The 27,844-nt window shown below is 40.0% G+C and overlaps 1 protein-coding gene across 1 annotated transcript; it reads left to right on the top strand.

The window, feature by feature from the left end:
• Positions 1-236: 236 nt before the first annotated feature.
• Positions 237-27,844, top strand: LOC109038513 (protein distal antenna). Its single transcript, XM_019053583.2, has 3 exons — positions 237-755; positions 13,643-13,890; positions 23,975-27,844. The coding sequence occupies exons 1-3, from the start codon at positions 534-536 to the stop codon at positions 24,339-24,341; spliced, it is 837 nt and encodes a 278-aa protein (XP_018909128.2). The 5' UTR covers positions 237-533; the 3' UTR covers positions 24,342-27,844.

The following is a 27,844-nucleotide window of genomic DNA, read 5'->3' as shown; positions in this document are numbered from 1 at the left end:
GGGCGGGGGGAGGGGGAGGGTTGTGCCGCGGCGCGGCAGCGGCAGCGGCACCGGCACCGCGTGACTGCGAATTGCGAAGCCCCAATTTGGGAACCCCTCGCGGGGGTGGGCGGGAGGCGAGGGGAGGGTTGGGCAAGAAAGACAGTCAGTGCACCGCGCCGCGCCGGACCCCCGCCTCCTCCCCCTCCGCTCCACCGCCACCACCGCCACCTCCTCCGTCCCGGCTCCATCGAACGCCCGACGCGAATAACACAACAGTCAGTGTCGTCCACCCGAATCCTGTGCGTCGCCCGTCGCCGAATTACCGTCCTCTTGGTGCGTCGTCCTCGATCTACCCTCCGAGCTTTTCCGCTTTCCAAGTCGAAGCGCGGGTGTGGGCTGTTGCTTGTTTGTGTGAGTGTACCCGCGGGATCACATGTGATCGGCGCCAGGAGCGCGCGATTTCGAAATCAGTGCGGTGATGTCAGTGTCAGCTGTGCCGGCGCGTGAGTCTGCTTTCCCGGTGCGTGAGAGTTGATTTGCCGCAGTGAAAAATGTCTGAAAAGGACCATGTTATGTCGTTCAAACGAGGATTACGTCAGTTGACCGTCCAGGAGAAGTTGGAGGCCGTCAAGCGAGTCCACGATGGGGACTCCAAGGCTTCCGTCGCCAGGATGCTCGGGGTGCCGGAATCCACGCTTAGGGGATGGTGCAAAAATGAGGCCAAATTGCTCAACTCTCTGGAGAATGCTAACGTTTACCCGTCTGTTAGTCCTGTAAGTGTGTCATTGCAGTCTTTTCATAATCAATAGTCTGGTGAAAGTTGGTAGGCTAACCTCTAACTTCACACAGGCACTTGTTTAGCCCCTTCTATGAGCGGCTGTATTTCGCATTTCCTCCCCTAAGTTTGCCTTTCAATTTGGGATGTGCTGTCACTTTGAAAGGCAAGCAACTGGTAATATTCCAGTATGGTTAACTTATGCTCAAAGGATCACTTCTTCGTACGACAAGCTTCCTGGACACTTTGTTTACATTGCGGTGACCGTTGAAGATTGCTATCATTGCACTTCGAGAGTGCCATCTGATCTTCTAATTGCTTTCTTTAGATACAAACAAAAACGTATTTTGGTGTCAATCTCAAATCTCATTTAATTAATGCAAGAAACATGAATTTTCATTAGAGAATTTCCTTTATCGGTTAGAAATTGTACAGTTCCCATCTGAAACTTGGTTTCGCTAAATCTCAGAAATTCCTGGAACTCAGTCTTTTCATCAAATACAATTAATCACTCACCAATTTCAGTCATGATGTTCTGATGTAGAGAGCTTACTAAAATTTACAAACATTAGATCCTAAACCCGTATTTCGCTGACAATGAACAAGTGATCACAATATGGAAGGTTCGACCCAAAATTGAGCCAGGTCTTTGGAATGTTTATAATGGTGAGCGATGACAAGATATGGTGAGTTATGGGACTCTACATAAGAAGGTCCAACCTTCTTGAATTGAGGGGCTGGGAGGACAAGGAACTTAAGTGCAGTTTTTGGAAAAATAGAGTTAAGAATCAATGCTTTGAAATAAAACAAGTCTGAATGCATATTCTGTAAAAAATTAGAACCCTTTTACAATTCTTAGGCATCAGTAAGTCAGTTTGATCTTTCTTTCCACCCTATAGATATAATTTATTTTGAAACTTCAGACGAATTTTTATTTTTTTAGAATTGTATTTCTCTAAGAAGCAAAAAGTGCATTTAAGCACCTTGTCCTCGAAACCCCTAAACCTCTAAAAAGCATTTTTCAGAAAATCCTAAGCATCGGTTAAAATTTTCGTTCTCGGGAACCCTTCGAACTATGTTTTCAGCATGTTAAAATTTACTCATACTTTAAAATAGCAACATTTACTCATAATTAAAAATCTTTAAAAAATGTCTACGTATTTTTTAAGAGTCTTTTTAAAGTCTTTCCTAAACAATTTTAGTGTTGAAAGAGAAGGACTGCAGTTAATATTTTAAGAATTTTTAGCACTCTCCATCTCGAATTTTACCCTTTGTCAGAATAATTAGATAAACCAAGAAGGGTTCCTAAAATAAAATGTTTAACAGTTCCTTTCAAGAGTTGTATTTTTAAATGCAAGAGTGTTTTTTCAGGGGTGCAAAACCTGCCCGATCATGATATCCGCGGATCGAATGTTCGGAAATTTTTATGAACGTGGGATTCGTCGATCTTTTCGACTCCAGATGTTTCGAGCAATTTTTTAAAAGTGAAGAAAAAAAAAATTAACACATTTTTTGAAAATTATAAGAAAGAGAGGACATTTTTCTTAGGGGAGAGAGGGTAAAAATCTCGGATCGCGCGAAACGTTCGGCCGAACGACGATTTTTGCACCCCTAATTGCTACTGTTGAAAAAGAAGTCCGGGAGAATATCAGGCCCAGTGCCACGGTCAGCCACGGTGCATCAAGGGGGGGGGGGGGGGGGCAATCTGAAGAAATTGCGTCAAGTATTGCTTGTATGACCCGCATGTTGTCGTAAGCAGCCTTAAATCCACTCCATCCTCCAGCCATCCCCTGTAACAGGGGTAGGAAAGTAGGATTACTGCCGTGTTACGGAACAGAGCAGTAAGAGGTTGCTTATGCAGAAATGCTCGTCGTAATAATTCACGTATCACGGCTGAATAGCATTCCTGCTGACAAGTGAATGACAGTCGAAAAACGATCATGTTAATTCTATAATCACGTGAATATCATATTTTTCCAGCAGTGAACTTGCTCGATTTTTGCACCTCTAGGCGTCGCCAAATTTCCTTCGATAAAACCGAATTTAATGGGAAATTTGTGAAAATTTTTTTCCAAAATTTTCGAACAATTTTGTACGCAATTTAATCTAAAATGTCTAAAATAAGCATAACTTTCCTCAAAAATACATATTTCATTCGGAGAAATTTGGCAACTCTCGAATGCTCATACAGCGTTTTTCCTTAGCACGGCAGTAAACCCATCTGATTTTCTCGACCCTGCCGCGCGCGCGCGCCGCCAAAGTTAGGAAACCGTCGGGTTTCCGGGGTTTTCCCCAGAAGGGTTCAACTGATCACCAAATCTTCGCCGTGTGTCTATAGCTGTGTGGCTGTCTGGCACTTGGGTGGTTCGGGCGTCATAACCCTCGCTACTCGCCTAGTTTTCGTCGTAGATTTCCTGCGTTTTTGACCGTCTCGATTCTTCTGAAGCCTGAAGCTTCCGTCGACGGTGCGCGGTGGCTCCGGTGTGGTCTGTCTGAAACTTCAGCCAACCCTTTTCCTCTCCTACATCTTCCGTCTCCCTCTTTTCGTACCCTTTACCCCGATGCGGATGCGATGCCGATTGTCTGGCGTCGGCGACTATCTTGCTTATTTGCTTCGGGTTCGCGGACTTCATCTTCTCCTGTTTATTCTTTCCAAAGAATTGAATCGGGCCTCACATCCTGTCCACAACCTCTCGTCCCGCAGAATAGTCCCAAAACGTGATTTAATTCTAACTATAGTATGAGTCATCTCACCGAAATCTTATCTTATCACTTGAGGAAGCGTGTGTGAAGGTCTTGCCCTAGTGGGGAGGGGGGGATTTTTTCGCGAGAGGTCAGTACTTATCATTGGCAGCTTTGATGTTAATCAATTCGCGAGTCCCAATTCTACCGTGCCTGGTCAAAACGCCGCAAAAGCTATTGTATTTCGCCATATTTCCCCTGAGGAAATCCCGAATTTTCGGGATTTCGTAATCTTTTTTTGAGATTTTTTTTTTAGAATTTCGTTCGTATTGGAGAATTTGCACGCAACTTTTTATTGCTTCACCTGAAAGTGCGTAAAGAGCTGATTTTGCAGTATTGTTTATAATTGTTTTCTGCAATGGGAAATAGTACAAAAATAGATTTAAAAGTGAGATAATGCGCCGCTTAGTGACGTCATCTGGGGGTATCTCCCATTAAAACGCATGTATTTTAGCAGATCAGATCTTTTGTCATATATCCTACAATAATTGTTCAGTTCATGAACCAAGGGTATCTTCGTGTTCAGCTCTCTTGGTAGCGTCCACTTGAACACGGAATTCATCAAATTTCAGACATTTGCAAATCGACGGTGCAAGTCGGCAATCACATAACTCGTTTGCGGTGTCTGAAAATCTCCGTAACTATGTTAGTTTTTATAATTTTTTAAGGAGAACAAATGGACATGATTCCTTGCTGTTTTTGCAGAATTTTCCTCGCACATAGAAGAAAAATCACGGCAGTTTTTAAGGAATTACCGTTGAGTAGTTTTCCGTTTAAAGAATGTAGTATGACAGGAAGTCTGCAACGTCGCAAATCGAGTTATGTGATTGCCGACTTTCACCGTCGAAATCCTCCAGTGGACGATCTAAATAGGTAGTCTGAAATTGTCAACGAAAATTACTCATAATTTTCCTCAAAAATAAACATGTTCCAAGATGAGATTGCAGCTCTCGAATGTTCACACCGCGTTTTTCTTCAGCACAACAGAATTGCTCGCCCGACAATGTTTGCCGATAAAGGTATTCAATCGGTTTTCATGTAGCATCTGTCTTGCTTCATTTAGGCACAAGCGTAAAGAAGTTTTATACGGCTCCTTTGTCCATTTTCGGAGTCACAAATGTTGAATTTTAGGTTGTTATTTACAATCAGAACTTAAACCGCCGGAAAAATCGCATTTAAAAGGTTCAATAGTCAACACTGGTCGAAGCGGATACCTAGCGCGCAACTATTCGAACTCCGAAGTAGGTATGTGGTATCACGCGAAAATGAAGGCAAATCTTAGCTTTTCGCCTGTCTCGCACGTCTGTCTTAGACGTGTATATCAATGCCGCGATGTTTGACCCATGATGAAAACCCCATTTTTTCCTTTTGCAAAGGCGTAAGTTTCTTTTATTTATTTCAGTAGATACCGATGTGCGCGAATTTCCGTAAAAACTAAAATTCCACCGCGTATCTCCCTAGAGCCCGGAAACTTTACGAAACACGCGATGCTAACGCTAATGCGCAAAAGCCCTCCTATTTCTTCAAGAAGCGTTCATGCGGGAAGTTTCTACACCCCTCATTGTATCCTCTCGATGAATTTTTTTGCCGAATTTACAATTCCCTGAGTTTTACATGTGTATTATTTCATTCAGATACTACCGTTCGGAACGTTGGGTGCTCACTTAATGACTGATGGATTCCTTAAATGCCAAATAGGATCTGACGTAGGTCTAACATTTGCTTATCTACCTAGGTATACGTAGTAAGAATAAAATGCACGAGAAGTAACATGGAATCTTCCGTTTTTAAATATATTTTTAAGCTCCTCAAATTATTCTGGACTTACATTTTTGAAATCTTGTGAACAATTTTACGGAAGTCTTGAAAAGTTACTTGCATATCCTTTAATATACTGATCAGAATTTGTTGATTAACCCTCGAATCCCTCAATTTTAACATTTAGGTAACGCTGTCATCACCGCTAAGAGCTGAGACCTATGACCCGAGTCTGATATCGAGGCCCATTCTAATTTTTCCGCGCTTTGAAACAGTAGCACAGTGCCGTATTAAGGAAAAGCGCCGTATGATCATTCAAATGTTGCCACTTCTCCTTTATGAAAACAATTATCCATGAAGAAATTTTCGCCTATTTTTCCTTGAAATTTTCAGATGTTTCTGATGTAATGGAGATGTTGCATGTGTGAGGAATTTGCGATTTGACTATTGATTCTTATGTAAAAGTTCGCGAGAAATTCGATGGTGCCACTGGTTTTTTTTCTGAAATCAACTCCCAAGCTCAAAAAAAGTTTTCAAATTGAGGCCAAAATGGAGGGAATATCCCACGCTACCCTGAGAGTCCACCTCCACATCAAGACGAACTCTCCATGCAAAGATAGGGAGCAAATACATTGACAGGGCTGCCACTTTATTTGGGGACGAAAACACGGCATCACTATCACTGCTAATGTATTTGTTCCCTATCTTCGCATGGAGAGCTCGTCTTGATGTAGATGTAGACTCAGGGTAGCGTGGGATATCCCCTCCATTTTGGCCTCAACTTGAGAGCTTTTTTTGAGCTTGGGAATTGATTTCAGAGAAAACCAGTGGCACCATCATGTTTCTCGCTAACTTTTACGTAAGAATCATCAGTTAAATCGCAAATTCCTCACATAAGTAACATCTCCATTACGAACCAAAATCACTATAAAAAAAATTGGAAGAAGAAGTTTTATAAAGCCCGGAAATCCTCCGTGATTTGCCAAGGAAAAGGTGGCAACGTTGGAAGGCTCATGCGGCGTTCTTCCTCAGTATGCTGCCGTGCTAAGGAAAAAGGCCGTATGAACCTTCAGGCGTTGCCAAATTTCCTTTGATAAAACACGAATTTCCTGGTAACCTTATGAATATTTTCCTTCCAATTTTTCAGGGAATTTTGTTCGCAATTTTACCTGAAGTTCCTGACAAATTTCAAGGAAAAATATTCATACCCTACCGCAAAAATAAACATTTTACCGAAGGAAATGTGGCAACTCTCGAACGTTCATACGGCGTTCTTCCTCAGCACGGCAGTATGGCAGTAACCATCAAACATCTAAAATCGATCCCTTGGAGGAACTACGTAGCCGTGGAATCTGCCGATTTTCATTGGTGGCCTCCTTCTTTCGTCTTTAGGACTAACTGGGGTATTTTCTTTTCTTTTCAAGAGAGAAAAAAGGAAGGCGTTTTTTAATTAAGACTGTAATTTATTCGAACTCACGGTCAAAAGATTCGGACTGGGAAACCTCGGAATATTAAATCGACGGAATGAAAAGTGTCGTTCACAGGACTGCCGGGTCAGTCCATTGTAACGGGCCGGACAACCGCACGCCTTTGAGTAATAAAGAAATGAATTTAAAATCACATAAATTTAAAATAAATTGTACCAGTAGATAGAGCTCAGCGTGTTATTTCCAAAAGTGTACGAACTTACTTTTTTGTTTTAATTTTTAAGGGAGTTATACCAAAAATAGAGCCGTAACGGGACGGACAGTTTTTGGAAGTGAGTTTTGACTCCCTTGAGAAAATTGAATAACTCAGCGAATTTTACCATGTAAAAAATCCACAAAAAATGTATATAGTCCTCAAGGGTTCAAGGTACTATGCTATTTAAACTAATTTTCAAAAGTATTGAATTAAGCATAAAAAAATTGAAAAATCTGCGTAACGGGACGGACAGCATTTGTAACGGGCCGGACAGAGTACGACTGACACATGGTTTTACGGCTGAAAGTCATCTGTATATGATCATACATTGGTCCAATTTTTTCTATGCATTAATTTAAGGTTCTGACTGATTAATTTAGATAGATAAAATGCAATTTTTTGTTGATTTTTATTTTTTGCAGCTTGTAGAAGTAGCAGCAAATTGTACATACCTATTGATTTTTTACTCTTTTCCCGAAATTTCAATTATTTTGATTAATTTTCAACCCACAACACTCAATCCTTTAGTTATTAATACGATTTTGTTAACTTGGAAACAAAATTATGAGCATAATAGTCAAAATAACACTCGTAACGGGTCGGACACTTTTCTCTTAAATCAATAACTTGAACTGTTACTCGCTTAAGAGCGACAGTTCATTAATGCAGTTACTTAAATTTTGAACGCTATCATTATAGGAGTCAGAACCTACTTTTTTTCCTTTACTTAGTAGTTATTCTTTTTTTGTTTTTAAATATATAAAGCAAAATAAAATGAACTCTTTATCCCCTGGAAGCCGAACGCTTTCTTTTCTCCGAGTTTCTTTGATAACAGTTCCAGCTCCCCATCCACCTGCACATAAATTTTATTACTTATTAGAATATGAAAATGATTTTAAAACAGTTAAGATTTCTTTTAAATCAAAATTTGAACTTTATTAATGTTTTACTGGCAGAAACATCAAAGAAAATAATAATAAAGAAACAAAAGCTCGAGGAAAAATAAATAGTAACTAGTACCAAAAATAATAATAATAATAGTAATACTTCAATGGCACGGTGTGAGTATCAAATAAATGAGAAGTTATACTATGTCTAAACAAATATAGGAATAAATGGAGTGGGCGGAACAGAAAATCTTGAGTGTTTTTAAATTTTGTTTCGAAACGTAAACGGTGGATTCAAAAGTTTTAAAACTTTTTAGTGGTTGTCGCTTGAATAAAATTGTCAATATAAATAGTGAAAATTGTGAACAGAGGTTGAAATTTTATCTTAAACGTAGTAGACAAATAACTCAAAAAAAGAATTGCATTTAAGGCAATAAAAAACAAAAAAAAATGAAAAAAAAAAATTTCTGTTCTGCTCTTTTGCGGCGCTTCCGTTCTGCATCTTTCTTCTTAACAGCCTCCGCATCTGATAGATGATTTTTTAAATATTCTCTTCTTCGCTGTTTCCTAATCTTGTCTCTCAGCCTTTCTTTAGCCAGGTGGGCCTTATAGGCAGCTGGGTCCTCTTTCAATTTTCTGCGGTGCTTCTGCATCCGGTTTGGCAAAAATGTCCATTTTTTAAAACCTGAAACAACAAAATTGCTTTAAAATCCAAGAAAGTGAACATTTTGAGGTTTTTAAGTACCTCCTAGGTCTAATAAGGTTCTTCTGATGTTTCTAATACAGCCCTTTCACAATCCTGAAAATTAGAACCCACTGTGCCCATAAATAGCGAAGTTCAATACTTGTCCGGCCCGTTACGTAACGGGACGGACACATTTTAAGTATGTTGTTTTCAACATCTCACAAGGTATAAAAATTGAAAAAAAAAATTGAGGAGAACCTGAGTTATCAGAACAAAGTGAATCCAAAAATTCGCATTTAAATATGCAAAAATAAGCAAACAAATAAAAGAAAACCATCTTTTTGCGTAACGGGCCGGACATTTGATGAACCCAACTTCAAAGTAGTAAAACTCGTAAGTACTTACTTTTAGAAATCCAACTTTTGCGAGCACGCATTTGTTGTCATGTTTTTTGTGAGATCAAAACATAACTTCAAATAGTTCTGAGCCAGGAACAGTAAAAAAGTGCTGCCAACTTACACCTTTTCCAGACCTAAAATACACTGTACAGCACCAAGTCATAAAACAAACAAAAACACACAAAATAAACAAGAAAAATCGCGAAACCCGTATATTTTCGGAAACTAGAAGTTATTTGCCGTTCAAAAATGTATTCAAAAAGAAGTTTCACTGTATTTCAATTTTAGACCCTCAGGTTGACCTTACCATGGACCGACCCTGCCGTGATAGCGAAGAGAGCAGTAAGTCCATGCTGGGATGAACCTCGCGATACATTAAAGCATGTGCTTACCATCAGTGGCGTGGCGTGAATGATCGATTATCGATATTTCGTCACCTTCCAGGCAAAGTATCACAAGCGCCATGCGACGTTTAAAAATTTCCGCCGCCATTTTATTTCTTTACTGAGAAATTGTTGGTTGAATCTGTTTGGAAATTTCACTAAATTTTATCGGCAGCACAAAGAAAATTCAGTGACATTTTCGGACAGCTTCGTTGAAAAATTTCTCAGTAAAAAAATAAAATGGCGGCGGAAATTTTTAAACGTCGCATGGCGCTTGTGATACTTTGCCTGGAAGGTGACGATTTCCTCATTTGTAGCTATGGTACAGAATCGATTATTAAGGTGTTCGCTGCGGACACCCTGTTAATCGATCCTTTTCCATAGGTTTAAATGACACATCAATCGATGTATCGCAAAGCACGCCACGCCAGTGGTGCTTACCATGGCTCATACAGAAATGCACTTACTGCTCTCTTCGCTATCACGGCAGAGGAGCACAGCCCTTATCAGACCCAGCCAATGCAAATTGTATAATCTGTGGAGGAACTGTGACATCATTGGAAGCTTGCATCCCCTCGGTGACGTCACTTTTCTCAAACAGGGTGATTCAGGAAGAGGTGTAATGATTCTAAGGAAAAGCGCCGTATGATCATGCAAGTGTTGCCAAATTTCCTCTCTGAATACATTTATTTCAGAAGAAAGTCGTGAGTATTTTTCGTCGGAATTTTCAGACTCTTTAGATCTTGCGAGTGAAATCATCTAAAAAATCGGAAGGAAAAAAATTTATAATTTTTCGGAAAATTCGTGGTTTGTGGAAAAAAAATCGGCGTCGTCTGAAGGCTCATACGTCGTTTTTGCCCAGCAGCAATTTAGGTGTCTATCCTTTAAAACTTCGAGGTAGTCGTGCTTGCACGTTTTTCCGCCGGGAACCTCTAATTCATCTGTGGAATTAAAGTCCTTAATGTTTGAACATTATTTTATATTTGTTACTTCAACATTTTGGCAATGCCCGCGGGTCAATTTCAAAATGAAAAAATTAAATCGGAAGTAACTTTTAAAGCCCCTCTCATTACTGTATCCTCAAAGAGGATCAAAAGAATGGAGATCTACGCGATGCAGGCTTACGGAAGTTAATTTTGACCACTGGAGGTTCAATATCCTCTAATTTTGGGTTCCCATTTTTCCTGGAAAAATACTAACGTGCACAGCGCTTAAAATTATTTGCAAATATTGTTTTGAACCTGATTAGAGCCATAACCGTCGCTGCAATGTCATTTTTCAGTTGTTTTTTTATTCCTTTCCTCATATTTTTTTTTCTCAAATATTGCGTTCGCATTTTCGCTTGAAAAGTGTAAAAATATTATTTCGACCCATAGAGTCGATTCTTGAAACCTCTCCCACGCCGAATTAAGGGGGTGACCACGTGGGCCGCGGCCCATTGCGGCAAAAATTCGCAATTTTTTAAGGTGTAGGTATAAAAAAAATCGGATTTATAAGAACAAAATTACAAACAAGAAAATGCGACAAAATCTCTCATTTCCTGAGAGTATAGTAATTTCTAATTTTGTCGTCTCTTGGTGTTACAAAAGACAGCACCCTCAGTAAGTCGAGTTACGAGAGAAACCAAACACGCAATTTGGCCTAGAACAGTGGCGTGGCGTGAAGGATCGATTATCGATATATCGCCATTTGAAGCTATAGTAAAGAATCGATTACTAAGGTGTTCGCTACGAACGCCCTGATAATCTAATCTTTTTCCATAAGTTTAAATGGCATAACAATCGATATATCGCAATTCACGCCACGCCACTGGCCTAGAACGGCGGGACTTAGAGAGAAATGATAACGAGGACTTGAGATGAGAAGGAGAAGCCCTCGGCGCGGCGATCGGCATGTAACGCATATTAGCGCCTACAAGACTGCACGAATACTTCAGGCATTGCATCAAACACAGTTCAGTCATTGCGGTCAGCGTGAAACAGATAGCGCCTACAAGAATGCATGAATACTTCACGCATTGCGCCGAACACAGTGCGGTCAGCGTGAAACGCATAGCGCCTACAAGACTGCGTGAATACTTCACGCATTGCGTCCAAGACGGTGCGGTCTGCGCGGCGCGGCGGCGGAAGTCAAAATCATTGAAACACATTTATGTTTGTTCTTTTATAATTTTTTCGTTTATTTCTTATGAATGGAAGGCCTTGTCCACACAGAGATAGGTTTACGGAACTTAATTTTCGCGCAAAGTTCCGTGAATTTTTGCTAGTAGTGTTAACAGGGCTTTCCCCAAAAATGTGTTCAACACGAGTAAATGCGTCTTATGCACCCCTCCCTCGCTGACACGTTCATTTGATGGTTTTTATCGAGTTTCAAAACGAATGAGAGGGGGGCGGCAAATTACAGGCAGGCGGCCCATGGGCGGCAAGTAGGTGAATCCGGCCATGACCTCTCCACTTCTTGAATTGCCCTGTTTGTTTTGTTTTTTTTACTTAATAATTTTTTGCGATATAATGCGTTAAACTGTATCTAATATGCCAGCCTCTTTCGATTTTTAAATGTTTTCCTTCACCTATGTTATCTTAAGATGCTAGTCAAGGGGCCATGTTAGGAGGGTGAAAGGAGAGGGATGTCTTAGGGCTCAAGAGTTAATCGAGTTCCGTTAGCGTTACAGCCTCCCCCGTCTTTCCACTGTAAATCAAATAAAACTTCCCGAAGTGAAAGGAGAAGTAGAAGAGGGGGGGGGGGTTACTTTTCCGAACTTTCTAGATTGCCAGGCGTATACCATGAACTGCCCTATCCTCAAGTCTATTCTTCGCAAGTAGTTTTCCGTAAAATAGCAAATTTATAATTACCTATTTTAAATTTAATTTTAATCGGATTATTTATTCCCGCCAGGGAGGAGATGGTCTTGCGACCTAGGGAGCTTTTGATTGGTTGGGAAGCGACGTTCTCTCCGACCAATCATGAGATAAGTTTTTGGTTTTAGGCTACCCGTGATGTATCTTTTGCGGCCATGAAAGAAGTGTTTCGAATTTTCTCAATTTTGCGGTCCTATGAGCCCGCGCACATAGGAAGAAGGTGAATCGGCCATTTTGCAATAAGGAACTACACTTTCTGTCTCATAGATAAAAACACTAATCTGCATAAGGAAACTTATGACACATGTGCTGTTTCTAAAATGAGCCTGAAATGTAGTTCCTAATTACAAAATGTAAACCAATTTCTGTCGGTGCTTACCGCGCAACTTTCGTAAAATTTGAAACTGATAACTCTCGATTATAAACCTTCAAGGCGCATATGTGTGATATTTTTCCTGCATTTTTTTTTTTGGCCTGCAATTTTTGCCTCTCAGATATTCACTGGGTTTTGATCCGTGGAACCCACCGGGAGGGAACGCAAAGGAAATATCACTCAATTATAATAGCTCATAAAACCTAAATAACACGTAAACTTAACGTCGATGTGCGTCCGTACCTTCATCTTTCTTTGGGTCTCAAGCGGCAGATCCACCAGGGAGTTACAAGCGCTTGTTGAAAGTGAAATACCAACAGGAAATCTTCCGTGCCTATTGGTGTTTCACTTTCAACAAGCGCTTGCTAATCGCAGGTGTATCTGGACCTTCAAGCAGTCAGAAATCGCCGGCAATTTGCAGCGGCGCAACGCGTAGGTGGAAGCTCCTCAAATTCCAATACCCAATCCGCATTGATAATAAAAGCTGCATACTCCCCAAGCACGAACTCGGCTTCGAGCGCCTTCAAATGGTGGTGACACTTTCCGCGTTGTCGGACAGTTAGTTTAGTTGCCTATCCAAACCTGACCCAACTGAGGTCATTGATCTCGCTACTCTACGCCGTAAGTTTGCGAATTTTGAAGAAGCACTGCAAAAAAGTGACTTGGTGAAAGCAGGAATATCTATATAGTAGAATTATTCTTGAATCAAGAAGAAGCGATGCCCATATCAGTATATAGAAATAGACTAAGATTTTACGCACCCAATGTATTTGCGCGTGTGTTTTATTTATTTAATTTTATTTATTTATTTTAACTTTCCTAACTATATCACGATCTCGACGTAGTCGCTTATATGAAGCAAAAATCTGCCCGATTCAAACTATTTCATTCTTGATTCAAGGAGGAAATCTTCTCATCGGCAACCTAAGTATATTCCTGCTTCAAGTCACTTATCTTTCCATCGCGCTGGAGTCGGGGAAAGTTAAGAATAAGAAAGTTGATAATGAAGAATTTATGAAAGCCCTGACCCTAAGACATTCCTTGATAATATTTTAATGTGAATATTGAGAAAATGGCGTATTCCTATAATTTGAGATTTGTGTGATTTTATGTTCCAGGCACTCAACCTAACCACTGACATTAATGGTGACTTCAGCAGGAGCCTGAACTACAATGGAACTGTGATAACTAGGCATGGATTGGAGGACTGCGGGCCCTCGGAAAGGAAGCGAGCTAGGCTAGTTACCAAAGAAGAAAGTTTACCAATCAACTCCTTACTTTCCTATTTCCTGGACCAACCAAAACTCGGCTTACCTCCCATCGCACCCACCACACCGCCCAATGGCGCCAGCTATAAAACCAAAGCGTAAGCACCTTATCTAGCTATTCTGCCGTGCCAAGGAAAAACGCCGTATGAACTCTTCAGGCGTTGCCAAATTTCCTTTGGTGAATCCCGGACTTTTGGAGTAATTTGTAATTATTTTTCCTCCAATTGTTCAGATGATTTTGTTCGCAATTCCAACTACAGTTCCTGAAAATTTCAAAGGAAAATATTCATAGCTTTCCTTCAAAATAAAAATTTTATCGGATGAAATTTAGCAACTCTCGAATGTTTATACGCAGTGTGTGTTCTGTGTTATGTTGGCATTTTTCCTTAGCACGGCAGTATTATTATGTCGCGTCTTCATCATGTTATTTTGCGAATCCACTTTTATACTGATCGTGGGATTACTCTTGAAATTTCGTGTTGTTCTCGTGTTTTAGAGGGTTTGTAGATTCCTCATGAATTCAGCCTTAAATTTCAATTTTTCAATGTTGATTGAAATTTCTCGGACAAATCTCTTCATGGAAAATAGCCTTAAATCTCAATTTTTCAATGTTGATTGAAATTTCTCGGACAAATCTCTTCATGGAAAATAGCCTTAAATCTCATTTTTTCAATGTTGATTGAAATTTCTCGGACAAATCTCCTCGTGAAAAACAGTCTCAAATTTCAATTTATCAAAGTTCATTGAAATTTCCCTGGCAAATTTCATGAAACGAGAGGCGAAGGGTATGTATAAGGGCCGTTTTAACCCACCCTGAATTTCCGCGACTTGACGATTTTTTGCGTATCGATGGTCTACATTTTACGGAAAGCATTTAGTTATTTTCGGTCTCTGGTCGGGTTCAACATGGGTCTAAAAGGCCAATTTTGGTCTGCGGTTGAAAAATCCGCGGTTTCCGCTCGAAGAGGCTTTCAGACGCGTGTTTAGGCCATGTATTAGACCGGTAAAGAGGCCGAAGATGACCAAATTCATTGGCGGATCCAGCAAATTGGCAACATTGTCTTTTCTCCATTTAAACCTATGGAAATGTATCGATCCTTTGAGGGGCCAGGCGCAAGAATCGATTATTTAGCATAGATTTAAATTTAGGAAATCCGATGTTGCCAAATTGCTGGATCCGCCTCTGCCAAATTATCGATCCTGGGCTAGGATCCTTTACCTTCCTAAGGACCTAATTTCCAAACGCTTGGATCATTTTTTTTAAGTAAAATTTTGAAGAACAAATATGTCACGAAAACAGAATATTGTAGTTCCCACAATGTCCGCTACCCTCTTCCGGACTTCTCGGCAATACTTCTGTCAAATCTTCTGCCATACTTAGGAAGAACGCCGTGTGAGCATTTGGGAGTTGCCACATTTCCCCGAATAAAACTTGCATTTTAAAGTAAAGCAACGCATATTTATCCCTTGAATTTTCAGATATTTTAGATTAGATTTTGAACAAAATTGCCTGAAAAATTTTAGGAAAAGTGTTCACAATTTTCTCAGTAGATCCGATTTTTCCTAAAGGAAATATTGCAACGTCTGATGGCTCGTACGGCGTTCTTCCTTAGCACGGCAGAATGAAGAGCGTTTTGCATCCCTGAATCCTCGGAGAAAAACGCCAGTGGAAGGCGAGAGGCAGGAAGGAAACAAAATTTGCACATGTCGGCAACGCCGCGAGGGAGAATCCACCCCGCCCCGCGGCCCGCGACCCCTCTTCACCTGTTGGCGCTACCACCCCGCGGACCTGCAACGCCCCCGCCGCCCTGTCCTCCGCGCACACTGTTGCCGAGTCGCTGGGGACATCCACGGATACGTATTGATGAGCTCGCGATGACTTTATTTACAGCCGCCGTCTCGTCGCTCTTTCGCCTCCAGAGCTGCGTCTACGGGGCGTTTTCGCCCGATTAATTGCAGCAACTAGTCGCGCGGACGAATCGGCAATTAATTCCGAAATTAATGGCTGCGCCATCGCCACGATCCGCGGGTTAGACAGTGGGGTGGCGTGCTTTGCGATGTATCGATTGATCTGCCATTTAAACCCACGGAAAAGGATCGATAAACAGGTTGCTCGCAACGGACACCTTGATAATCGATTCTTTACTATAGCCTCAAATGGGGAAATCGATGGTCGATCATTCACGCCACGCCACTGTACGAGATGGGGCTTTCCTCGCACCCTTCGACGTCGCGCACAAGGATGCGAAATTTCATGAAATGTTTCGAAACTTTCGCAATGAACTCAGTATGCCATAAAACGTATTAAAACCGCTGAATCTTAAGTTTGGACAAAATATTATCGCGAGTCAAATATCGAATTCTCTGATAATTGTTGCGGGGTGCACATGCTAATGCAGCCCCTGCAAAATCACTGAAATTTCATTTTGCATCTCTGGTCGCGCTGGTAATGCTGGCCGTAGTGAAAGCGCATTGGTTTTATGTTTAGTTAGACGCGAATTTGAAGGTGACTCGGATTGGTAAGCTTTTTGAAAGTCACGGATTGGAAGAGCGAAGAAATTTTTTTTTTCACTTCTAAAATATCAAAATCCCCCTGGTGGCGTTCGTATCTTGGACTGAAATCGTGATCTTTGGTCTCAAACTCTCGTAATCAATAATTTCATCAATTTTCCGAGAGGAACGAGATCATTCAGTTCGGAAACGACCCAACCCCGAAATTTTAAAACAATCAGTGCAACAATCATTTGCAGAAAAGAGGTTCGATTCGATCATGCCGAAACGAGAGGAAGTCTTCAGTGGCGTGGCGTGCTATGAACAGGGTGTCCGCAGCGAACACTTTAATAATCGATTCTTTACCATAGGTTTAAATGGCAGAACAATCGATACATCGCAAGTCACGCCACGCCACTGGAAGTCTTGGAATCTCTCGATTCCGCATGACTCCTATTCTGCCGTGCTGAGGAAGAACGCCGTATGAACATTCGAGAGTTGTCAAATTTCCCTGGATAAAACATGTATTTTTGACAACATTTATGCATATTTTCCTTTGAAATTTTCAGATATTTAGATTAAATTGCGAACCAAATTATCCGAAACTTTTGGAGAAGAATATTCATAATTTTCCTAGTAAATTCGGTTTTTATCGGAGGCAACTTGGCAACACCCGAAGTCTCATACGGCGTTTTTCCTTAGCACGGCAATATCAGGTTCCGAATTTTTAGCCCTCTAATAGCTAGGACTTGAAATGAACGTGCTCAATATACCCTAATCGAAACGGGATGAGGGTAGCGTGTTCCAAGTCTGAAGGAAGGAGAGGCTCATTAATAAGACGCAAGGTAGCGGAATTAAACCGCGCGCGCATGTCACAGAGCCTCCCGAATCGCGCGATACCGCGGCCGCTGGGAACCCCCACGCAGTAATCGTCGTCGTGGCAACACTGCCAGATTTCGCAGAAAAATCGAAAATCCCTTAATTTATTTTCCATCCAAGTGATGGGGGCGGGTGTACTGCTTCAAAAAGTCGAGCTCGGAGGTCCAAAGCTGAAGGCGGGGGTTTTAAAACCGCTCACATATTCACCAATGGACGTATTTCTGTCGAACGGAACTATGTGCATTATGTCGTGAGCTCTGATATGCATATATTCGTATGGGTCTCAGGGCTCATGTCTTAATACACATAGTTCCGTTTGACAGAAATACGTCCAAATGGAACAGCCGAAGGATAGCTCGTTTACCTGTTCTGCTGCACTAAGGAAAAATGCCGTATGAACTTTAGCATGTTGCTGAATTTCCTCTGATAAAAATTTTACCGTGGAGGAAAGTTATGCAACTTTTCCCTTGAAATTTTCAGGTATTTTAGGTTGAGCTACGAAAAAAAGTCTAGGAAATCGAAAGAAAGAAATTTTCAACTCTCTCTATTAATTCGTATTTTATGAAAGGCAATTCGGCAGCGCCTGAAGGTTTATCCAGCGTTTTTCATTAGCACGACAGCGTTAGTCTTTCGGCTTTGACAGTAGTGTGCATGGATCAAATTCCGGGAAAGAAGATTTTATTCGGGAATTTCCGGGAACTTTCTTTCAATCGGTAAAGTCCCCACAGTCCCACAACTCCCACACCCACGTATGTAGATACCTAGTTAGCCCATTACTTAAATGCTATTTGGCTCCGAAATATTAGTAGCACATTAAATTATTTGGCTCCGAACTCCAAAGCCTCATAACAGCCTCAGTGGTCTTTGCTGTTAAAATACAAATTAAAAACTCATGAATTTCAATGAGAAAGTTCTTAAAGCAACTTTTAAAAACCGAGTCAGGGAAGCCTCTCTGTTGTTCCATTTTTACGGAAAAATGCCTCCTTTCACAGTTTCAAGTTTTTCTAACGTTATTTTGGTAAATTTTAACAACGATTTTACATAGACCTGACAGAAATTGTAGTCTCTAGTGGGCAAGGTGAAGTCAAAAGGTAGTTCCCATTTGCAGAATGTAATCCCTTTTGTTGCACAGAAAAGGACTGAAGGATTTTCTCTCGGACCAGGATCACTCCTTAACCGGGAGAACATCGATTAGTGGTTCCCAGAACTGTGAACATTTTTAAACTCGGCTTCTCTTCCGGCCGAGGTCGTTCGAGAGGAAGGCTGCCATGCTAAGGGAAAAACGTTGTATGAATATTCAAATGTTGCCAAATTCCCTCTGAGAAAACATGTAGTTTTGAAGAAAGTTATGTATATTTTTCCTTGAACTTTTGAGACACTTCGGATCAAATTACGAACAAATGTCTCTGAAAAGTCGGAAGAAAACATTCGCAAATTACCCTGAAAATCCGTGATTTTTCCAAGGAAGTTTGACAACTTCTGAGGTTCATACGGCGTTCTTCCACAGCACGGCTGAAGAAGGGTCGTGGCTACGTGGTTGGATGAGGGATATTCATACACTTGTATTTTAACTACCCCGCGTTCCTCGAGCGAGGATTTTTGTTTTCGGCGTGGAGCGGGGGAGGGGGAGGGCGAGGGTGTGCGCGATTCTTAGAAACTGACCTCTTATCTTTCTCACCCTCATCGCGCCGCGTTCCGGCCATCCCCCATCCCATCCCCTCTCAGGGTCCAATATCCAGCGACGAACATAGTACACAGGCTTGCCAATTAGTACACTACGCTTTTGTTCCAGGGCAACTCCTGTAAAAAAGATCCTTAAAAAGCATTTTTCATGAATTCTTGAACAAAAGCTTCTAGAAATGAGGTTAACACTTTTTCGGTATTTTTGAAGGGCTCAATTTCTGTCCGTTGAACAAAAAAGAAGAAAAATCCGTTAAAATTGGGCCATCCTTGTAATATCGATAATTCATAAGCACTTATCAAGGATTCAAGAGAAAAAAATTGTCAGAGACAATGTTTGAATAAACCTTTTTTGGGGAGATTTTTTTTCGAAAGTTTCTAACATTATTCTTCAAAACATTTATTTGAAGTCTTAAAAGAAAACAGGGTGCCGAAAAGAGCCATCTCTAATCCTAGGATCGCGGCAAACGTGGTGCGAATTTTCAGACGCGAGGAGATGTTCAAAGATAACGTCTTTTTATAATAGTGTAATTTGTAGTGTTTTTTTCGGAAGGACATACACTATTTTTTTCTCCCTCGATACTGTGTGCTATCGTCTATTTGAATCTGCATTTTTCGCCGGATGGCAAGGCACATGTCCGGGAGGCAGGGGCGTAGCCAGGAAATTTCTCTGGGGGGGGGGGGGGGGGGGGTGGGGGGCATGGGACCACCTCTCATGGTGAAGAGAGCGGGGGGAGGGTGAGGAATGAAGGATCCCGTTTTTCTGGGGGGGGGGGGGGGCACGAGATTTCTGAGGGGGCAGGCCCCCCCAGGACCCCCCTAGCTACGCCCATGCCGGGAGGACGAATAATTATCTCTTTGGAAAACATATAAATTTCGCTCAATAAACATTACTCAACCAGTAAACCGTACGTGAGCTTATTGATAGATAATAGATATCGTCCACTTGAGTTGCGCCTTCAATTTCGCTACATATGCAATAAACGCACACCGTGAGGGGGAGCGTGAATCTGTTTGGAAATCATAAAATGAAGGGCTTGGAGGACAAGGCGCATAAGTGCCGCTTGCGCTCTCTCGAGAAATACATGTTTGAAGTTTCGAAGATACATGGATCCTCGCGGCGGAAAGAAACTTCAAATAGACTTTTTGATGTTTAAAACTTGGAATCTGGGAGCGAATTTTTCACAGACTATGCATCAAGACTAGTTTTACGTGAACGTATTTCTGTTAAACGGAACTAAGCGCCAAATTGAGTGCCTTTTGAGGATTTTAGAATCCCGGATAGCGCGTTCTGTCGAACGGAACTAAGCGCCATGGAAAAGCATTGCGAGTATAGGACGGAACGAGCATCTTGTTCCGCAACACCCGCCAATCCAAGCCCCCGCTCTCCCTCCCTGCCTCCCCCTATGGCGCTTAGTTCCGTTTGACAGAAATACGTCCACTTGAAATCATTAATTTATCAATTTTTTAAAAACGGCCCTTGTGCGCCATGCTCTCCAAGCCCCTCAAATGTATCGCTCGACCTGACCCTTGAGTAAACCAATGAACAATCTTGTCAAGTTAACGGTGGGTATCTTCCATCTGAAGTTCGCCTTCAGTTTCGCAAATAGGCAACAAATATACGGGTTTGCTGTTCAGTAATTTTTTACGTATTTTATGAACGGCCCATTATACGAGGGGTATTCGTAAAGTAAGTTAATATTTGTCATATCTTCTAAACTAATAAAGATAATTTAAATCTGTAAAAAGTTTGTGAATTGTCATATTTTCAGTTTTCTAAAAAGCTTCAGTTTTTTAAATTTGGTCCTTTGAGTGCCGAGTGACATCAGTTTTCCCCACACCGTCTCTCACCACCGCGTGTCCAAAATTGACGCGCGTCTTTAGGGGTGCTCGATGAGTGTTACTCATTTATTTCTTAGAAAGAAGCACAAATATTGATGCAAACAGAAAATGTGATGTCATTAAAGGCTCACAAATCAGCATTCAAAAGAAAATACCTTGGCCTTTTGTCTCGTCAAGTGATGCTGCTTCATGGCAATGCTAGGCCCCATACAGCTCATGTGGCCAATCAGTTGTTGACCTCCTTAAAATGAGACCTTTCCCACGTCCTCCTTATTCTCAGGATCTCACCCCACGTGAATTTATCACTTATTACCTGAGCTAGAGAAGAGTTTTGGCGAAAAAAGTTCCGTGGACGACGATGAGGTGAAAGAAGCTGTACAAAAGTGGTTGCAAAAACGGAATCGCCAGTTTTACGCTGATGGAATAAAAAAGCTCTTGTCATGGTATGTAAAATGTGTCCAACGAGATGGGGATTACGTGGAAAAGTAAAGCCAGATCTTCACAAACATGGAAATTTTAAATTTTAAACAAAAAATTCCATTTTGACAATTTGCAGGATGAAGCCGCATGCTACCGTCCTGTGACCTCCCCAGCGCGCGTCAATTTTGGACACGCTGGTGGTGAGAGACGGGTGTGGGAAAACTGATGTCACTCGGCACTCAAAGGACCAAATTTAAAAAACTGAAGCTTTTTAGAAAGCTGAGAGTATGACAATTCACAAACTCTTTACAGATTTAAATTATCTTTATTAGTTTAGAAGATATGACAAATATTAACTTACTTTACGAATACCCCTCGCACATATGATTCATGATTTAATCGTATTAAAAGAAATTAAAAAGAATCTGTCTTTGCGGAATCTCCGTTTCCCAATCCTGAAGGATCCCCATTTGGTATCATTTTAAAAAACCAACGTACCCTTCCTGGGCATGAACCTCGATGTGTTTCGAATCGTAACACATACGGGATTGCTAATTCTAAGACAGGTATCATAACTCCTTCAAATCAAGCGTGATGCAACAAACGGTTCACCGAATCTTCATCTCCCGCACCGCCCGCAGTAATGTTGTGAACTTATGAGTTACCTATTTACCTCACAATCATGGTATTTATCGCCGACAGTAGGGTGTTCCGTTTTTAGACAACCATCTCAAAACCTTGCTCCCCGGGCTTTTTCCCATTCCTTTTGGTCCCCAAAAGATAATTCTGAAGTTTCAGCACCATAGCTGAAGTCTACACTTTCCCCCAAAGCGATGCAAATTTTGGAAGAAATTACATTGGTTTAAATGGGGAGAAAATAGGCAAATTCCCGGAACTACGTTTTTCGGTTGTAAAATGCGCCGAAATGATTTCAGACCTGACCATCTCTTGGAAAGTGATCCAGAGGCCTATTTTGAACGAGAAAATTCCACTTTTGACCCAAAGAGGGGGGAGGGGGGGTCAGGGCGCAGTTAGTTTTGAGGCGCTGCGCGCAGCAAAATGCTCGCATTTGACAGTTTTTGATCAACCTCAGAACAGGTCCTCCGAAGCTGAGGAGGCTAATGTATCTCATAAATTGTAATAAAATAATGTAAAAGAGTTGTTTTCATCCCTTCAGAACTATTTTCGACCATTTACACTGTTGCCAAATTTACTCGAACCTGGAAGGGAATTAGTGTATATCATCTTCTTCACTTGAGTGATTTTGGCAACAGTGTAAATGGTCGAAAATAGTTCTGAAGGGATGAAAACAACTCTTTTACATTATTTTATTACAATTTATGAGATACATTAGCCTCCTCAGCTTCGGAGGACCTGTTCTGAGGTTGATCAAAAACTGTCAAATGCGAGCATTTTGCTGCGCGCAGCGCCTCAAAACTAACTGCGCCCTGACCCCCCCTCCCCACTCTATGGGTCAAAAGTGGAATTTTCTCGTTCAAAATAGGCCTCTGGATCACTTTCCAAGAGATGGTCAGGTCTGAAATCATTTCGGCGCATTTTACAACCGAAAAACGTAGTTCCGGGAATTTGCCTATTTTCTCCCCATTTAAACCAATGTAATTTCTTCCAAAATTTGCATCGCTTTGGGGGAAAGTGTAGACTTCAGCTATGGTGCTGAAACTTCAGAATTATCTTTTGGGGACCAAAAGAAATGGGAAAAAGCCCGGGGAGCAAGGTTTTGAGATGGTTGTCTAAAAACGGAACACCCTACGCCGACAGTCTTCAATTGATTCAAAACATTTCTTTGTTTCTTCATCATTTCTGCCATACACTCCACTAAAAAATCAGTGTTAAAAAACTCTTGCAGCAGTCGATTGATGGCTCAGCCAGCTCTCCTATCACCAATTCAAACTTTGGAAAAAAAAGAAGAGTTTCAGGTCGTGAGAATAATGCTCCAATCATCAATTTGTTATTTCTTTTAGACAAGTTTTGCTGCCAGTATCTCTAAAGTTTTTGTCACAACATTTTAATTTATGTTTTTTTCACTAATCTTAATTCCTGGATTTAACATGTCATGTATCGTATTAAACTGATCGGGAAATTCAGACTTTCTTGCTACTCTTTATCATACTTTCTCATTTTTCCTCGCAATTTTCCTCATTCCTTCGTTTATGAGTTTTCTTCACGAAATTAAAAGTGTTAAAATCTTTACAATCCTCTCAGGAATTTCCACTTTTTTAAATAATTGTCTAGGTGAGATCATTTATCTTATCCTAAATAGCATTGATTAAATTTACACATAAATCACGTTTTTATGCTGGAAGCATGTTTCACACATGGGTCACAGAATTTGCTCGGGCGCGTGAGAGAAGAAAAACTCAATAAAATGTGGATGGAGGAAAAATTTTCAAGGCCCATAAGTAGAAAGCCACAGAAAAATAGGGGGAAAAGGTCGTCTTTTTTAAATCTGTTAGAAATTTTGTTGAAAGCCGGTGAGAAAAATGTGGAAACCTGGCGGGCAGACTTGTGAAACTCGACGTTTCTCTCACGGAAGAACGCACCTTCATTTCAATGTTGCCAAATTTCCCCTCTCAAATTGCATTTTTACCTGGAGAATCTTTGGCATTTCTAATTGAAAATTTCTCTGATTTTTCTTCTGATCTCAGGTGTAAATGGGACAAATTTTGGACAAAAATTGTACATGCTTATTCGTGTAATACATTAAATTGTTTGAGTCAGTTTGGCAACCTTGGCATGGAGTTACGTCCCTTCGTCCAGGCAACGACGAAATGTTGAAACTTGGAAGCTTTTGCACACCTGCTTTCAAAGATTGAATTATCTATAATCGTATTGTTTTTCATGTGTTTACAGATCGATGATTTGGGACTGGTACAAGTTTAACAATAGCAACGATTGCTCGGAGCTTTCACCAAAAGCTGCAGAAAATCCAGACATGAATGCCAACGAACCCTTGTCCCTAGTTACCTCGAAACCTGATGTAAGTATCACTCTAACCGACATTAGCTCAAACAACAATAACGAAAGTCCAGAGCCTTCGCCGCTCTTGGAAGCCATGAGGCACGGAGAGAAGTTCCTTCGATGTCTGGAAAATTGCTCGGACCCCAACATCACAGCTGTCCAGGTCTGTCAAGTGCGGACACTCCTGAAAAACGTACGCAATGCTGCTGAGAGGAAGCTCTCCAATCATCGCCACAGTCCCCAGACCAGAAGAAAGTAGTAGTAGTAGTGTTCGCAATGAATTTGGAGACTCTCGTTAAGTGCAACTCATTGTGATCTTATCTAATATGAAGAAATAACTTTCCTAGGTAAATTGATCTGCCCTTACAAAAAAAAAAATTATATATATGGAGGGTAGGCACAGGGTCGCCACAGTCAGGGAAGACCTGGAAACATCAGAGAAAATTACGAAAATGTTAGGGAAAATTTTTCAAGTCACCTTCATTTCCTTTCTACAATGGGTTTGACGTTTCGAACAACAAATTTTGACTGAAAACTATTCTAAATTATGTCTTTTAAAGCATCCGGCATAGCCTCAATTGTCGAGGAATTTGACCAAAATGTGGTAGAGAGATCAGGGAAACGTCAAGGAATTTCAGTTTCTAAATTCTGTGGCAACCCTATAGGCAAAATTGTATTTTTCAAATTCTGTGGCAACGCTGTTGGTAAAATTGTATTTTTCAAATTACCTAAGAGGAACTGTGGAAACTTAATTAGTGATCTGTCTTTCAAGCTAAGTGCACATTTTTGGTGACTTTAGTATATGCAAATGTAAGAATTCAACAGTCACTGTCAGGAACTCTTTCCTCTTTTACTGATGTGGTTTCAAAAAACCGAAAAATTAGACTTCTATTTAATGGGTGGCTCATACATATTTTTTTCCATGTAACTTGGACATTTTTGTGCTGTAACCAAAATTTTCATGAATCAGTGAAATTATGTGTGATTTTACATACTCTGGATAGAATAAATCTGAAATATTCATTTATTTTTAGTTGTGCATATTTGTTGCCTCTAAACAAGATAATACTGTAGGACACTTTCATATATTTCCAATTAAAGTGGAGAAGGTAAATATCGACTGTGAATCCGCAGAAAGATTGTCTTGTAGAGGAAATGTTTATAAAAACTGTCCAATCTTGGCAGCAACCAGGACTTAAAAATTAATTATACTAGAGTTAAGTTTCAGTTATTAGCATAGCTAGTTCACGCATTACTCTTAAATCACTTAAAATCATAGTTTAAGGAATGACAGTTTTGTCAAGTTTTTGATAAAATGACCACAAAATTTAATTTGAACTCCACTTAATTTTTTGAGGTCTCGTAACATGAAATGTTTACCTTTGAATCTTTATGTTTACCAATTAGCAGTAGAGATTGAAATCTCAAAAGTCTTGAATCTGCATTTCTGTTCTTTAGACGAATCAATTTGATTCCTCCTCGCTTTTTGGTTTGTTTGCTCCGGTGTTACTCTGATCATATGTTACTCTGTCTTGTTTCCAATTTTCTGTCCTCCACAAACAAGGTGGCTAGCCTCAGATGACTGGGCTCTTACTCATGCACAGTGTGTTGTTTAAGAAATCTATTAATACAGTTTACAATGTTATCATCAATTTTGCAAGTAGAAATCGTACCCAGTAATTTTGAAGGATAATGCGAGAGCATGATCCTATATTTTCACATTTTGATAGAGAAAAATTGCCTGAGCTCCCACTTTTTAACACTCCCTGGAACGCATTATTAATAATTTTCTTTTGATATTTCCTTTAACTCCTCACTGTGAGTATTTGAAACTGCGACTACCTTTTGAGACTCTGAAGTTCACCTGAAATATTTTTTAATAGATTCAATTCTCACTCTCATTCATTACTGATGTAGGTTTCAGTCATAAAGAATTCTATATTAAAATTAAAATATGTAATTAATAAAAATTTAAAAAAAAACAATTAAAAACAAATTATAATAAAAATGCCATTGAAATTTTCTTAATCCTTTGAAAGGAAGTGTGAATCAATGGGTATTCTGTTCCTCAAAAAGATGACTCCCATCATAACACACCATTTGTCGCATCATCTGCGCTTTTTGGAGTTCTTATTTCAAACTCAGGTTTCTGTTAAATACATTTTACAACTTTCATTAGAAAATCGGTCAGTTATAAGATCCTTCTAGTTTTAATTAATTTACTCTTTTTGTTGCTGATTACCATTTTTTTTTCTTTCTTATTTTTCCGATTTAATTTATGCTCATGTATGCCAACACATATTATCAGTTGAAAGATAGAACTTCTAGAGAAAGTCATTATCCTTTGTTAGTATTTATTTGTGTAAACATTCTTTCATAATCGGTAAACGTAAAAAATGCTGTTCTTTGGAGATTTTTAGCAACAAGCTGTTAATTTTTTCTCTCCAAACCTAATATACCTAGAATCTCCTAACACAAATAAAAATGTTTTAATTTATTCTGGGTCCGAACTTTCTGATATATTCAGACAAATACCTTGTTTTTATTAGATGATCAACAGCAGTTGCTCCAATGATTGTAAGTAAAACAAAAGAAGTATGCAGATAAAGGAAATGGATGTTGAAAATTTTCCATCATCAAATTGAAATACTAAATTACTGACTTAAAATAGAGGGTTTTTCATCTCTTTCACCATATCTGAAGTATTACAGGAGCAAGCATTGATTTTTTATAAACATGCTCTTCAACCAGAAACTTTTGTCCATAAGGTCAAAGCCAAACTGTAATGATTTACGTTCTTTTTCCTCTTGTTCTCTTTTACTAGGTACTTGTAGAATTTACTCTCTGTATTGTTAATCGAATGTGTTGCTTGGAATGTTACCCAACTCATGGAAAGAGAAAAAAATTTGAAAACAACGAAGGTTAGAGGGTAGGGGGATATAAATTAGTTTAAAAATTAAATTTTATTCCAATTGAACCGTAGGCTTTTTATTGATTGAAAAATGTTTAGGTGCTTGTTGTTGACTGGTCAAAAATAAACCATTTGGTACCAATACTTGAGCTTTGGGGTTTTTTGTTGTATAAGTATGAGGCCTTTATGCTATCTCATTGAATTAATTAGTATCATTCGAATATCCAGGCATGATTTTAATCAAAGTTTTAAAAAGTTGTCGAAGTAACTCTCACAAACAATTGTTGGTTGATTTTTTTCTAAGAAAAACAAATCCAAAGTTTTCGCAGACCTTGAAAATCATGTCTCTGTAACAAAATGAGTTGTTAAACTTTTTTAGTTCGGCACTTTCTGAAATGATACATTCCATTCTACTGCTGTATCAAATGTTCACCAGGCATTATATAACTAGTAAGGCTTTTTTGTTTTCACTTAATTTATAAATTAGATTCTTAAGGTTGCACATTAGTTCAGGACCCTAATAAAGAGTCTGTATAAACTCATATTTTTTTTAATCGATATAGTCTTGATTCGCTGAAAAACATTCTACCCAGAAGAAACTTCCTCCAACTTTCTGGGAAAGAAAAATCTATTTGTAGTTAGATTCATGTAGTCGACAATTCTGCCATCCCTCTTGAAATTCATTAGCGAAACACTCTTGTATGAACAAATTATTTTGCTTTTCCAAGTGGTACCCTAAGTAAGCCCACAGTTAGCCCAAAAACAAAACTGAGTGTGAAAAATACTGCACGATCATGTCAACCAAAAACTCTGAATCTTACCAGAATTTCTGTCCTGACAAGTATATTCAT

Source organism: Bemisia tabaci, chromosome 6 (genome assembly GCF_918797505.1).
Source record: "Bemisia tabaci chromosome 6, PGI_BMITA_v3".
NCBI lineage: Eukaryota > Metazoa > Arthropoda > Insecta > Hemiptera > Aleyrodidae > Bemisia > Bemisia tabaci.
Note: the sequence above shows the minus strand (reverse complement) of the source record. Positions and strands in the feature narration are given on the sequence as shown.

Bases quoted from the DNA above. Each gene is read 5' to 3' on its own strand.
- LOC109038513 (XM_019053583.2), top strand. From the start codon at position 534: ATGTCTGAAAAGGACCATGTTATGTCGTTCAAACGAGGATTACGTCAG. The intron at 756-13,642 runs GTAAGTGTGTCA...TTTATGTTCCAG, and splicing joins TTTACCCGTCTGTTAGTCCT to GCACTCAACCTAACCACTGA. The intron at 13,891-23,974 runs GTAAGCACCTTA...ATGTGTTTACAG, and splicing joins GCCAGCTATAAAACCAAAGC to ATCGATGATTTGGGACTGGT.